General features: G+C 55.4%; 1 protein-coding gene across 1 annotated transcript; it reads left to right on the top strand.

Annotated features, from left to right (window-relative positions):
- The first annotated feature begins 9,162 nt into the window (after positions 1 to 9,162).
- SDC3 (syndecan 3) lies at positions 9,163 to 14,243 on the top strand. The gene is made up of 6 exons (XM_062508838.1): positions 9,163 to 9,215; positions 9,427 to 9,460; positions 10,148 to 10,265; positions 10,743 to 11,404; positions 12,992 to 13,262; positions 14,077 to 14,243. Exons 1-6 carry the CDS (start codon positions 9,163 to 9,165, stop codon positions 14,241 to 14,243), a joined length of 1,305 nt encoding a protein of 434 aa, XP_062364822.1.
- Positions 14,244 to 14,714: the final 471 nt, after the last annotated feature.

Here is a 14,714-nt window from a genome sequence, read left to right as displayed (position 1 = left end):
AGGGGCGTGAAGTGGGGAAATGTGGGGAAAAGTGGAAAATGAGAGGGGAAATGGTGGAAAAGGGGCAAAAAATGGTGGGAAATGGGAAAAATGGTGGAAAAGTGGCAAAGAATGGAAACGAGGGAAATGGTGATGGAAAAGGAGCAAAAAGTGGTGGAAAGGGTGGGGAAATGGTGGAAAAGGGCAGAAAGTGGTGGGAAATGGACAAAGGTGGTGGAAAAGGGGTAAAAAATGTGGAAACAAGGAAAATGATTGTGGAAAAGGGGCAAAAAGTGGTGGAAAGGAGGGGGAAATGGTGGAAAAGGGCAGAAAGTGGTGGGGAATGGTGGAAAATGGTAGAAAATGCAAGGAAAAGGGGCAAAAAGTGGTGGAAATGGTGGACCAGGACAAAAAGTGGTGGGGAAAGGGCAAAAAATGGTGGGAAAGGGGGAGAATGGTGGAAAATTGTGAAAGGTGGTGGAAAGGGGTAAAAAATGGTGGGAAAGGGGGAGAATGGTTGAAAGGAGGCCAAAAATGGTGGGAACGGGAGGAAAATGGTGACGTAAAAGGGGTAAAAAATGGTGGAAATGTGGGTGAAAAGGGGTAAAAAGTGACGGAAAAGGCAAGAGGTGGTGGAAAAGGGGAAAAGCTCTGTCCCAGCGCGAGGCTGGCACAGGGAATATTTGCTGGCAGCTGCCCTGGCGTGACCTGCGCTGTGTAATCAGCCCAACCATCTGCTGGGAGATTTGGGTGCTCCCAGGAGCTCCAGCTGTCACCAAACCCGCCCCCATCCCGCTCCTGCTGCTGGATTTGGGGGGCTGCAATTCCGGGGATCCATCCCGAGGGATCAGCTGCAGCTCCGGGATGGAGAAGAACCCTCAGGAGGACAAAATGTTGATTTTCACCTTCCTGTGCTGGGTAATGGGCATGGGGGGAAATGGAAATGGCCTGGAAAAGGCAATAATTCATTCAGATCCCCAGAAAAATCCTCTCAGGGATAATTTTGGGATTAATTAGGAGGGAGGAGGCTGCTCCCCAGCAAGTTCTTCCCCACAGCTCCTTCCTCCTCAGGTTCCTTTCTATGGGAAAATATTTTTCTGGGTGTGCAAATCTTCCCATGGAGCTCCTCAGGCACGGCTGAAAAGCTCTGGAATTTTGGGGGGGGTCTTTGTTTCTGGTTTTGAGGCTTTCAGGTGAAAATTTATGGAGTTTTCTTCTTGCTCAGGGGCGTTGGGAATGAACTCTTTTTCTCTGTCTCTTTGCTGGGAAGAGCCGAGAAGTTCTGAAGGCTGGAATTGAGGGGAAGAAAAATGCAAAATAAACATTAAAAAAAGGGGAGAATTAAAAAAAAAAAAACAACAACAACAAAAACAAAACAAAACCTAACTAAAAACATTTTTAAAAGGAAGCAGGTGCATATCCAACCCCAGGAATATCTGGGGGGAAGGGAAAACAAGGAAACGTGGATGAAACATGGATGTCCCTATGAAAAAGTGTCCCCAGCACCCCTGGAATGGGAGAGGAGCCTCTCCCTGTCCCAGGATTATTTGCAGCTCTTCGGCAGGCAGGTAAACTGAGGCAGGCAGTGATTTCTTTTTCCCCCTGGGCACATGAATTCCAAAAAATGCAATTTAAAAAAAAAAATAAATAAAAACTCGTTTGGTTGTTTTGTTTTTGGCCAAATTCCCTCCCCCTGGCCTGGGTAGGGGCACAGGACTGGATTCCCTCAGGGAATGTGGTGAGTTCTCCTGGAGGAGGGGGAAGGAAAACAGGGAATGTGGGAATCCTGAAATGCCAGCCTGGAGCCCTGGGATTTAACAGGCAGCGCCCACCCCTGTGGCAAGTGCTCCAGGAAGGGCAGGAAATAAATGGAAATGCATAAAAAAAATCCCATTTGGGAGCTCTTTAGGTAGAGGAGTAGGGAGCTGAGAGAGCTTTGGAATGAGCCCTGGGAGGTGAGAAAAGCCCGGGACGGTTTTGCACATTAAGCTGCAATAGGATTATGGAGCAGAGCAAATTAAAACAATTCCGTAATGAGGAGGGGGGGAATTCCAGCTGGGATGGAGGCTCAGAGAGCTGGGAAGGAAGGAATGGAAGGAGCTGGGATAGGAATGGATGGAACAGGGACAGGAATGGAAGGAGCTGGGACAGGAATGGATGGAACAGGAATGGATGGAACAGGAACAGGAATGGATGGAACAGGAATGGATGGAACAGGAACAGGAATGGATGGAGCTGTGATAGAAATGGATGGAACTGGGGCAGGAATGGATGGAACTGGGACAGGAATGGATGGAACAGGGACAGGAATGGATGGAGCTGGGGCAGGAATGGATGGAACAGGAACAGGAATGGATGGAACAGGAACAGGAATGGATGGAGCTGGGATAGAAATGGATGGAACTGGGACAGGAATGGATGGAACAAGAATGGATGGAACAGGAACAGGAATGGAAGGAGCTGGGACAGGAATGGATGGAACAGGAACAGGAATGGAAGGAGCTGGGTTAGGAATGGATGGAACTGGGGCAGGAATGGATGGAACAAGAATGGATGGAACAGGGACAGGAATGGATGGAACTGGGACAGGAATGGATGGAACAGGGACAGGAATGGATGGAACTGGGGCAGGAATGGATGGAACAGGAATGGTTGGAGCTGGGTTAGGACTAGCTGAAGCAGGGGGTGGGAGGCAGCAGGAGTGCCCATGGATGGTGGTCTGCGTGCTGTGAGCAGCATGAGGGCAGGGCTGGATTTTCTGGGATCGGCTGCATTGCTGTGGCAATGAGCAATCCCATGGGAATTAGTAAACCTGGAGCTGGGAATCCTCGGGATGGGAAAGGACAGGCCTGGCCAGGTAGAGCAGGGACAGAGCTGCGCCCCATCCCAAAATCTGCCCATCCCAGCCTGGGACCCAGCTGGATGTGCCCCATCCCTGTCTCCATTGTCCCCATGGATTATGGGATGCTCTCAGGAGGAGGATGGAGGATGCCGGAGGTTTGGGGTGTCCTGGTGAGGTAGAGCAGGGGCAGAGCTGGGGGTGCAGGTTCCCCATCCCAAACTCTGCTCATCCCTCGCTGAGATCCAGCTGGATTTGCCCCATCCCATCCACTGGATCAGCAGGATGCTCTCCCTCTGGAGGACACCACAGATTTGGGGTGTTTGGGCCCCTGGGTGCCAAGGCAGGTCTGCAGAGCCCCCTCTGCACTGGCTGTTGCTCTTCCAGTCCCTCAGGATTGGGGGATCCCCCTGCTTCCTTCCCACATCCACCATCAGCCCCATTCCAGTCAGGAATGGCCCTGGGACGAGGAGAACTTTTGGAGCCAAACACACAACATCCCTGGGCTTCTCAGGGCTTGGGGGATCCCCAGAAAACACCTCAGTTCCCTGATGCCTTCCCAACCAGACTCCCTGGAATTTGCTGTGCCTCCTCATCCCGTGCTTTGCTGGCAGCAGGAGGGGAGGATTTTGTTTGTGGGTTTGGGTTTTTTTTCCTGCCTTTTCCTAGAGGTGAAAAGGGGAGCATGCTGGAGACAAGGGGTTGGATATGATTTACATTGGGAAATTCCTGATTTTTCCTGCCCGCCCCAGCTCTGGGGTATTTATTGTGGAGTGGGGTGGAATCTGGCACTGATCTGTGGAAGAATTGGGGTAAAAAATATCAGTGGAGATGGGCAATCCCAGGGAGGGGGAGGAAGAGATGGAGTTTGAAGAGCTGAGTGTGATCCAGAGTACCTGGAGCTGGAGTTCTGTTGCATTCCCTGAGGGATGATGAAACTCAGGAGCATCCATGTCCATTTTTGGGATGTGCCTGGCTCCTCTCATTGTCAGTGGAAAATCCCTACAAATCTGGAATAATTGCAGCTCCTCCATCAACGTTAATTATTATTTTCCTTGCAGAAAATGAGTGGCCAATTAAATCAAAACGCACTGGGCTTTGGGCAGCTCTTAATTGGGGGCTTAATTAATATGAGGAACAATGAAGGGACACAAAACAAGAGGCTGATGCTGGCCGAGCTCACGTCACATTTTGGGAGTGGGGTCTCCATTGGGATGAGCATCCTCACCCCTTTCCCAAATCCAGCATCCAGCATCCCAAATTCCAACCCATCCTCCTGGGCTCTGCTTTGGGAATCTCCATCCCGGGCAGCTCTGGTGGCCCTCAATTCCATGGTGGTCTTTTCCCAGGTTCCTGCCTGGAGCAGCTTTCCAGCAGATTTATTTTTAACTCCCAGCCTTGGATCAGGGAGTGGAAATTCAGTGATGTTTTGGAGTGGGAAAAGAATCGTGGAGTCTTTTAAACTTCAGAAAGGGTGTTTTCATTCCAGCTTTTTGTGTGAGCTTGTATTATTCCAGCTGTTTATAGTATCCCTAAATCACTTGCTGCGATGAGTTGTTGAGGTTTTCGGTGTAAAACACCAGAAAAGGACTTTTGAGGGGTGATTAATTGAAAATATCCCATGGAAAATATTCAAAGAATCAACATTTCCCCTGTCATATATTCTCAGTGTAGAAGTGTTTTCCTGGAGAAAGAATCTTTGGGCTCCTGACGGATTCCTGGCCCTGGCTGTGTCATTCCAAGCTTTCCAACATGCCCAGATCCACCATTTCCCTGGGAGGAGCAGCCTGGGATGCTGCTGATCCATTGGTTCCATCCTGATAGGGCCACTCTCCTTCCACCTCATCCTGTTCCAGTGCCCCTGTGGCGCTCGGACCTGCTGGAATGGGACTGGGGCTTCCCAGAGCTTCTCTGGATTTGGATTTCCCAGACTTCCTCTGGATTTGGGCTTCCCAGAGCTGTGTCTGGGGCTGGAATCCAAACAAGTGTGGGGATTTTGGCTTTTTGGTTTTGCTTTTCATTTTGGAAGCAGGATGGGCAAGAATGGGATTCAGAGATGAGAACCTGGACATGGCACCAAGGGATGGGATTTGTGGGATGGGATTTGTGGGATGGGATTTGTGGGATGGGATTTGTGGGATGGGAAATGGATCCTTGTGTCACCTGTGCAGCCCTGTCCTGCTCTCCAGGTGCTTTCACCCTGATTCCATCTCCCTTTCTCTCTTTCTCTGATAGGATGTGGACCTGGCTGCTTCCCTGTGTCCCAGCTGATGCTCCCCTTTCCCTACCTTGGCCCCAACCCACATCCCAGATATTCCAGAGGCTGCTGGATGGACACAAATATTCCTATAATGGAATAAAATTGCCTCCATCCCCAGCTCTCCCTTCCAGGTCTTCTGTCAGCAGGAACCTCCTCATCTCCAACCACTGGTTGCAGGGGCTGTGGGATGAGTGGGCTCCTCAGGATGCCTGGCTGGAGCTGGACAGGGCTCCTTGGAATTCCAGATGTTTTCCTGGCATTCATCACTCTGGACTTGCTCGTGGATGCTGCCAGTGAACCTGGCTAGGAAGGGACTTGGCCATCTGGACTTGTGCCCTCAGCCAGAGGCACAACCCAAACCTGGCACCCAGCTCCTTGGGAATGTGGTGACATTCCGAGTCAGATCCTGATTTCCTTTCTGGTTCCCTCCAGGAAAAAACTCCTGAGGTTCTGCCGGCAGCCAGGAGGGCTGGGAACACCCACGGGCTGGGGTGTCCCTGTCCCCTCCCACCTGGAGCAGATTTCTCCCAGTCAGGGCTGCTGGAGGTGGGGGTGCTGCTCCCACCTTCCTCAAAACCCATGGATGGATGCCTGGAATTAAATCAGGACTCTCCCCCTGCCTGGAGAGCTCCCCAGGAGCTGGAGGTGCCTCCTCTCCCCATCCCCACCTTATCCCAGCCCATGACCCCATTTCACTGCCCCCATCCCCGGGTTTGAGCTGGAGGACACCATCCATGCCTCCATCGGGATGCGTCGCCATGGAGGAGGCGTTGCCATGGCGACCGTTGCCGTGGCAATGGCGCCCGCGCAGCAGGGCCTGAGAGCATCCCAGGGAGGTTCCCCGGCCTCTCCCGGTGCTTGAAGATGGATTGATTTGATTTCCCAGGTTTCCCTCCTCCCCAAGGCAACACACTGAGCACTGAGAGCTTTTACCACAGCAGTTCATTCTGGGTTCTGTTTTGGGGAAGACTGAGGGAGTTTTAAGTTCCATGAAGTGGAAATGCCCTAAATAATAAAACACCCCACCTGGGGAAGGAGTGGTGTACAGGGAATTTAGGAAGCTCCAGACCAGGTAGTCCCCATCCCCCAGGATGTGTTCAGAGATGAAGAAGGGTCTGTAGGAACAACCGTGTGCCATGAAGGTGACAGGACTGTCCCTTCTGTGCCTTGGTTTCCACATTTTTTAAAATCCCAAATCCTCTATCTCTGCAAAAGCCCTTCCAAGGAGTGGAAATGCCCTAAATAATAAAATGCCCTGATCCTCCCTGCCTGGGGAAGGAGGGATGTAGAGGGAATGTAGGGAGCTCCAAACCAGGCCCTCCCAGTCCCCCAGGACATGTCAGAGATGCAGAGGGCTCTGCAGGACCATCTTTGTACCATGAAGGTGACAGGAGGGTCCCTTCTGTGCCCTGTATTTTTTAAACCCCCAAATCCCCTGGAGATCTGCTCCTGGGGGGGGTGGGGAGTGGCTGAGTGAGACCCTTTACCCCAGATTTATGTTTTTCAGCTGTAAAATGGTGCCACCCACGCTGACAAGGGGAGAGAAGAGGGAGGGGGTGACACTGTCCATGCTGGGTGGGTGACACAGCTGATGGACAGGGACTGAAGCCTCCCTGATCCCCCATTCAGCTCGGATGCTGCCAGGCCAAGGGCCCCAGCTCTCCCTGGCTTTGTGGGGCTCTCAGTGTGGGATTTTGGTGGGATTTGTGCTGCTGGGCCCCTTGGCTACCGTTCACTGCCAAGCTGGAGGCATGGAAGGGGCAGGGAATGTCTGGGTGGGAATCATCACCTGCCAATCCCCTTTTTCAGGCAGAAAAGGATCCTTTGGGATGGGGTGGGATGTGTTTCTTACCCGAGCTCGATGTAGGGCCATGTCATTGCTGAGCTCCAAACCCTCTGTGTCTGGCACTTACCGGGGGTCATCTAGAACACAGTGAGGGAGCATTCAGTGAAACGTGACTTTCCAGCCCTGCCCTGGAGTCTGCTCTTCATCAGGGCTTGTTTTTATAGCAGCAGAGCCGTGACCTTTGGGGACCCTGGGGGAGTAGGAACAGAGATGTTGTTTGGGGTCTGGGTGATGCCAGAGCTGGATCCTGACCTGGACTGCTCCCAGTGATGGCTCATGGGACACAGGGGTGTGCCAGGAGCAGTTGCTGGGCTGCAGGACAGTCCTGGGCACAGCCAGCACCTCCCTGGGCACACTGACACCTTCCCAGTCCTTACCACAAGTGACACAGCTCCAAGCCCAGCCTCATCCCGCTGCCTCCAGCAGCCCTGCCGTGATCCCGGGTTTAATTTCCCTAATGAAACTGCGCTGAGCTGCGTAAGGAACCCCTGCCAAGAGCCATCAGCTGGGCAGTTGGAATTGCAGGGATGGGAGCTGCTGGCCCTTGGCTGGAGCTGGCTAATAAATAGCATCCTGCTGCCACCAGGGCAGGGGGTGACAGGGGGAACAGAGCCAGCAGCACGCTGGGATTTCCTCCATGCCCCAAGGAATTCTCTGCCTGGCCCAGCTTTGGGTTGAGCACCTGGAGAGGGCTGCTTGGAGCACCTGGAATGCTGCGAGCCTGTCCCTCACCCTCATCCCAGCCATAGGAGGAGACTGATTCAGATGATGGGGATGTGGCTTGTGTGCAACACCCAGCCCTCAGCAGGCACAGAATCCATGCCCTGGAAATCTTTTCCTGCTGCAGCAGCAGCCCCATAGCTCCTGCAGTGGGGTGGGGACAGTTCCTGCCCCATCCCGGGCCCGACACATCCAAGAGTCCCTCTGGCCAGGTCTGACCACATGGAGCTGCTGGGACAGGGATAAAGTCTGGATGAAGTTTCTCTTTTGGGACTAATCCAGGCAGCTGTGGCTTGGCTTGGAGGCTGGGATGGATGGGGAATGGGGGCTGGGATGGATTGGGAATGGAAGTATGATGGATGGGGAGACAGCCCCAGGTCGGGAGGTGGGAGCTGCTGTCCTGAGTGATTTGTGTTTTTCTGGGCTGGCAAAATCTGCCTTCCCGCCCCTCCATCCCAGCCAGGCTGGAGGGAGCAGCCCCTCATGGCCAGGGGAGCAGCCCCTCATTCCTGGAGGGAACAGCCCCTCATCCCTGGGGAGGGGGAGCCATGCACAGCCGGGGGCACGCAGAGCATGAACGATCCAAGCAGCACTAAATCCAAATAAACCCCGACTGCTCCCAAGATTTATGGCACGAGCCTGATCTCAAATCATCGGTGCTGCAGCTGTAGGGGGTTACGTCAGTGCCTTGGGAATGGAGTGGTGAGGGGGCTTCTTTGGGAACAGCCATGTCCCAAATACCCCCCTGTGTGCTGGGAACACCTGGAGATTGTTCCCAAGTTTTTGTGGAGCTTGGCTGGGGCTGTGCTGCAGGTGAGCCCCCCCAGGTCTGGTTCTGCCTGTGGGGTTGTTGTGGGATTTGTGTTGGTCCTGGCTGTGGGGTTGTTCAGGTTTAAGTTTAGGTGGATTGGAGGAAGGAAGGAAGGAAGGAAGGAAGGAAGGAAGGAAGGAAGGAAGGAAGGAAGGAAGGAAGGAAGGAAAGGAAGGAAAGGAAGGAAGGAAAGGAAGGAAAGGAAGGAAGGAAGGAAGGAAGGAAGGAAGGAAGGAAGGGAAGGAAAGGAAGGAAAGGAAGGAAAGGAAGGAAGGAAAGGAAGGGAGATAGGTGTTGGACGGATGGGAGCTGCTGTTCCAGGAGTCTGGAACAGCCTCATCTGGTTCCAGTTTGAGGAGGAACAAAGGGAGCGAGGCCATGTGGCTCCCATCGGGGAGAGGCTTTGCAGGTCACGCAGGGGGAATCCCACCCTTGGGAATGTGGATGGGCTGCGGAGTGCTGGGCTCTCCTCATTTCTTGGGGAGCCTTGACACTTTTGGTGTAAAAATATCAAAAGGCAAATGAGAGTGATTCCCAGTGTTTCTTCCTGCATCCCCTCAATCCTGGGCATTTTGCCTTGCCTTCCCATCAGTTTTGGTGACGTGTCTCATATTCTTGGGCTGTGCAACTCCCAAGTCCCTGTGGAATTATTCTGCTGGATCACAAATTCCAGTGAGCTGCTGGTGAGCGGGCGTTGGGAACCCAGGATGGCGCACCAGCTGGGGGGCAAGGCCGAATATTCCCAGAGATTTGGGAACACGTGGGTGTTGGATACATCCAGTGGCTGCTGGGAAGAGCTGGAGCAGATCCAGCCAGACACAGCTCAGACACTTAAAAGCTCAACTTCGCCCTGCCCTTCCCGAGTTGATGGATTCTCTCCTGATGGGAGAAGGGATGTGGGGACAAATCACGGGTCAGGTCCCGGATTTCTCTGCCTGACTGTTCAAAATTCCTCCTGCTCCAATCTGCAGTGAAAACAAAGAAACCCCGAGCTGTTTTCGGGAGGTAAAATGCTCTGAGAGGCAACAGGGACCCTTCAAGTCCTTGATTTGAAACTGAAGCTGGAACCTGGCTCGTTACATCTTGAAACATCTGATGCGATCTCGCAGATCAAAGCTGCCTTGTTTGCCTTGTAATGAGGTGTCAAAGCATTTCCTTGCAACGCCAACAGGAGACACTTTGATCTGCAAAACAAGATGTTTAAGAGCGCTGCTAGCGAGGGCTCCCCGCTTTTCCGCAGCTCGGGAAAGAAGGGGAATATTTGAAGTCTGGTGTTGTTTCCTCTCGAGGCTTCCCGAGCTGTGGCAGCTGATGAGGTGTTGCTGTCACACCGGAGCCAGGACTCACAGGGAAATCATCGAGGCTGAACAGCAGCCAGCTGGAGAGGCAAAGTGAGCATTTTTCTTATAGCTTCCAAAAGGAATTGTTGGGTTCCCCCCACCCCCCGCAAAAAAAAAAAAAAAAAAAAAAAAAAAAGGCTTTTTGTCCGTGGGAAGTGTTGGAGGCGATGTGAGCTTGCTCTGAGCTGTTTTGGGGGAAGACACTGCAATTCTGGGTGGTTCAACTGGATGTTGTTTGTGCTGCTGCTGCCTTGGTCTGGCTTTTCCTGTGCCTCGTCCCACGAGGGGTGGCTGGGCTATCACCTGGCTGGGTCTGGAGCCACTGACATGTCCCTCCCCTGTCCGATCACAGGCTCAGCGCTGGCGCAATGAGAACTACGAGAGGCCCGTGGACCTGGAGGGCTCTGGGGATGACGACCCCTTTGGAGAAGATGAGCTGGACGATGTCTACTCTGGCTCTGGCTCGGGGTGTGAGTAGTGGGGGCTCCTGGGAAGGGTCCATAGATGGTTGGGGGATTCCTGGGATTTCTGGGAATGTCCTTGGCTGACTCTGGGGTTGGGAAAATCCTGGGAAGGTCCTTGGCTGGCTGTGGGGTTGGGGGGCTCTGGAGAAACGTCTCTGGATGACTGTGTGGTTGGAGGGCTGGAGAGCGGATGTGAGGGCTGGAATTGCCCTTTATCCATCACTGGAGTTGTCCTCTAAGACAAAAGCAATGGGAGCTGTCCCAAAAGTTGGGCTGCAGTGCCTCCATGTCCCAGTTCAGCCTCTGGCCCTATTGGGCAGGACTGGCCCTTCCACCAACCCCAGAGAGGGCTTTGGCCACCACGCAGGAACAGCCCTTGGTTTCTGCAGAGCCTGGAACCATCTGTGCTCTCGGTGTTTGGGGTGACACCAGGGAAATGCATCAGCAGCCGTTCCACTCTTCCCTCTTGTCGCCCCGTTTCAGATTTCGAGCCAGAGCTGGGACTGGACACGGCCGTGAGCCTGACCACAGACACGCTGGTGACACTGCCCACCACAGCGGCCCTGCTTCCCGTCACCGCTGCCCAGCCCGTGGCAACGCCCCTGGAGCCATCCCCCAGCACCCAGGACACCACCCTCGGGCAGACAACCAGCGCCTTCCTCATCCCCAGGACCACAGAAGCACCGGTGGTGCCCAGCTGGAAAGCCCCCACCACCAGCACCACGGCCAGCGAGCCCCCAACCACCACGGCCACCACCACCGTGGCCACCACCGTGTCCACCACCACCACCCCGGCCACCACGACCACCACGACCACCACCAGCACCACTACCACCATGGAGGCCACCATGACCGCAAGCAGCACCACCGTGGCCACGGCCAAGCCCACCACCATCCGGAGGTTCCTGCCCCCCTTGGCCACCAAGGCGGCCACCACCCAGGCCACTACCCTGGAGACCCCCACCACGCCCGTCCCCGAAACCAGCACCCCAACAGAGGTGGCCACGTCACGCCTTGTCCCCACCAGCACGGCCAAGCCCAGGGCTCTGACAAAGCCCAGCACCTCGAGGACTGCAGAGCTCCCCGAGAAAAGCACGGCCTCACTGCCCACGGCCACCACTCTGCCGCCCACAGAGGCCCCCCAGGTAGGAGGCCAGAGCCCTTCTCACCTGCTCGGGGCTCCTGGGCTCTGTGGGAAGCCAAGCGGTGGCCACAGGAGGTCTTTGGTGTCCATCCATCCTTGGCCGCTTGCTCTTAGAGAGGTTGAGGAAGGCTGGGCTCTTCCAGAGTGGAACATCTGGGGAGGTGAAAAGGGGAGCTTAGCACGGGCAGTTCGAGCTCCTGGGGGCCCCCAGGATGCACCACCAGTCCCGGTGCCCCTGGCACTGCCTTCACCAGAGCGGCTTCCCCAGGTGGGAGGGCAGCAGTGCCACGTCTCACGGGGACACAGCGAGTTTCCTCGGGGTTTGGTGTCATGTCCCAGCTCCCAGCCCTGGCCGCGAGTCCCAAACTCTCCTCAATTATGGCTTGATGGTGCATTTTCAGCCCTCGGGTGTCCTGAGCAGGAATTTCAGCTCCATCTCGCATTCAGAGCCCCTCAGGGGCCCTTTGCAGCCCTTTGACTGAAAAGTGGAGTGATTTGTCTAAACTACTCCCTCTTTTCCGTCTGCAAATGCGTGCTCGGAGCGCTCGGGGCTCTCGCTGACCTTCAATTAATCCCTGTCACAAACCCGGCCGCTCGCTGGTGGGAAGCGCTCAGGCGTGCGCTGGCCCCGGGGCAGCGGGACATGGAGAGGGCTCCCACCCCCGCCCCTCACTGCTCCTGGCTCGTCCTGAATCCTGGCTCATCCTGAATCCTGGCTCGTCCTGAATCCTGCTTTGTGCTCGAGGCAGGCAGGAAGGAGCACTTTGCCCCACCAGGAAAGGATCCCGGGGACGTTTGGCTTGGGGATGCTCCAGCTCCGGGGACATGCCGAGGGACAAGGGGGAAGGTCCAGGGGATGTGCAGGAGGCAGCGAATGGGTCAGGGATAGGATGGGATGGGAGGGGATGGGATGGGATGGGATGGGATGGATCATATTCCCAGGCAGTATTTGTCCTCTAGGCGGGGATCCCCTCCTTGCCAAGGGAATTGGACAGGGACAGCAGGGGCTGGGTGACAGCTTTGTGTCCTGGGTGACAAGGACGTATCCTCCTGTTCCTGCTCTGTGCAGCAGGAAGGGGGAAAAGGAAGAGGGAAAGGACCCCTGGAGCTCATCCAGCGGTACCCAGTCCTTCCTCTTATGGTGCTGGTGTGGTGTGGATGTTGTGTCACCTTCTGTTGGGGGTGAGTCACCTGTGAGTGCTGATATCCAACCTGTGCTCTGGGGACAGAGCCCACAGAGGATCTGCCATGGGATACTGGGGACAAATTCTTCCCTGTAAGGTTGGAGGGTCTGGGATATTCCTTGGCTGGCTGTGGGGTTTGGGTATTTCTTCTTTAGAAGAAACTACAGGGAGCAGGTCCTGGGATGAGGACAGAGAATGGCCCAGCTCAGCCATGGTGGCCTCAGCCAACTGGTGACCATCAAATTGTGGGGTTGTGTTGTCACCATGGTACAACTTCAGTGACGCAGGGAAGGGATACCCCAACGTTATCCCCATGTCTCCCACCCTGTCCTCGGTCTGGTGGTGTCCTCCCTGTGGACACCCTTTGGTCCTTGTCCCCTGCTCCATCTTGTCCTTTCTCCCAGATGGAGCCTGGGGAGGTGATGACAGTTCCTGACAGCGAGGTGGAGGTCCCGGCTAGCAGTGGCCCCAGTGGGGACTTCGAGATCCGGGAGGAGGAGGAGACGACTCGACAGGAGCTCGGGAACGAGGTGATGGCTGTGGTGACACCGCCCGCAGGGCCGGGGCCCGGCAGGAATGTGGAGACGGGGCTGATGGACAACACGATAGACTCGGGCAACTCGGCTGCACAGCTGCCCCAGAAAAACATCCTGGAGAGGAAAGAGGTGTTGATAGGTGAGATACAGGGCTGGGGGTTTGGGGACACGGCGAGCTGGGCTGTCCCAGGAGAGGGGACAGTCCTGGGAAGGGCATTGGGATAACCCACACCCACCTCCCGGAACTGCTCCGTGGGGTGTCCCAGGGCCTCCATGCCTTTGCCAGGAAAGCTCTGCACAATTTCCTTCTTCTGAGATGGATTTCCAGGAAAAAAACAGGATTTTAGAGCAAAGATGTTCTGTAGTCATAGTTCAGCACCCAGCACTGCTCCCAAACTTCCAAAGCCAGGCTGGAATCCCAAATGATCCCTCCAAACCGGGCTAGTACTGAGCCAGGCATAACTCACACCCACCTCCCAGAATTGCTCCATGACCCTGCTGGGGGGTCCCAGGTGTCTCCATGCCTTTTCCAAGAATGTTGTGCACAATTTGTTTGTGCTGAGATGGCTTGCCAGGAAAATCTGAACACGTGCTGCAGTGACCCAGCCACTGCTGAGAGGCTGCTCCCAAATTTCCAAAGCACCAAACCAGGATGGAATCCCAAATGATCCCTCCCAAAGTCTTTGTGCTGAAAGCCAGGCTGGAGGTGGGGCCAGAGTGGTGACACAGATGGCTGTGGATGATGCTGATGACCAGGGGGACAGCACTGAGGGCTGGCGATGGCTCTGACACCTGGGGGTGACACTGGGGGCCAGCGGGGGGACACTGAGGACTAGAGGGTGATGCTGAGGGCCGTGGGTGGCACTTATAGCCAGAGGTGGCACAGATGGCTGTGGGTGGCACTGAAGGCCGCAGGTGGCTCTGACAGCCGTGTCCCCTGTGCGTTGTTGCAGCGGTGATCGTGGGTGGCGTGGTGGGCGCCCTTTTTGCCGCCTTCCTGGTGATGCTGCTCATCTACCGCATGAAGAAGAAGGACGAGGGCAGTTACACCCTGGAGGAGCCCAAGCAGGCCAACGTCACCTACCAGAAACCCGACAAGCAGGAGGAGTTCTACGCGTAGACCGAGAGCCGGGAGTGCCTCACGCTTCCTCCCTCCCTCCCTCCCTGCTCCAAACCCTCCCCCTCCTCTCCTCCATCCAGTCTCTCTCTTTCCCCTCTCCTCTCTCTCTTTTTTTGGGATCAGACTGTGAATCTACAAAGCAAAACCCGCAGTGGCTGAAGGAGGAAATGCGTCCTTGGCATGAGGGGCACGGGTGCCCGGGTCAGCGCCCAGGTCACACCGAGCAGCGCCGAGGTCACACCGAGCACCGCTGGCCTTTCTGCTGGCGGGAGGGACGGGACACGCAGCCGACGCCAAGGAGCCGATGCCAGGGCAGCCGTGCCCAGGAATGCCCTGGAGAGCACAGGATGGGCTGCCCACGGCGCCTGGAGCTCAACTGGACTTTTCCCACCATCACCACCACAAACTCTGGGATCTGGACACCTCCTGCCAGCCCTGGGGCACAGGGGGCTTGCTTTGGATTTATTCCTT

Source organism: Cinclus cinclus, chromosome 26 (genome assembly GCF_963662255.1).
Source record: "Cinclus cinclus chromosome 26, bCinCin1.1, whole genome shotgun sequence".
Lineage (NCBI taxonomy): Eukaryota > Metazoa > Chordata > Aves > Passeriformes > Cinclidae > Cinclus > Cinclus cinclus.
Note: the sequence above shows the minus strand (reverse complement) of the source record. Positions and strands in the feature narration are given on the sequence as shown.

Bases quoted from the DNA above. Each gene is read 5' to 3' on its own strand.
- SDC3 (XM_062508838.1), top strand. From the start codon at position 9,163: ATGGCGCACCAGCTGGGGGGCAAGGCCGAATATTCCCAGAGATTTGGG. The intron at 9,216-9,426 runs GTGGGTGTTGGA...TCCAATCTGCAG, and splicing joins TCCCAGAGATTTGGGAACAC to TGAAAACAAAGAAACCCCGA. The intron at 9,461-10,147 runs GTAAAATGCTCT...GTCCGATCACAG, and splicing joins CCCCGAGCTGTTTTCGGGAG to GCTCAGCGCTGGCGCAATGA.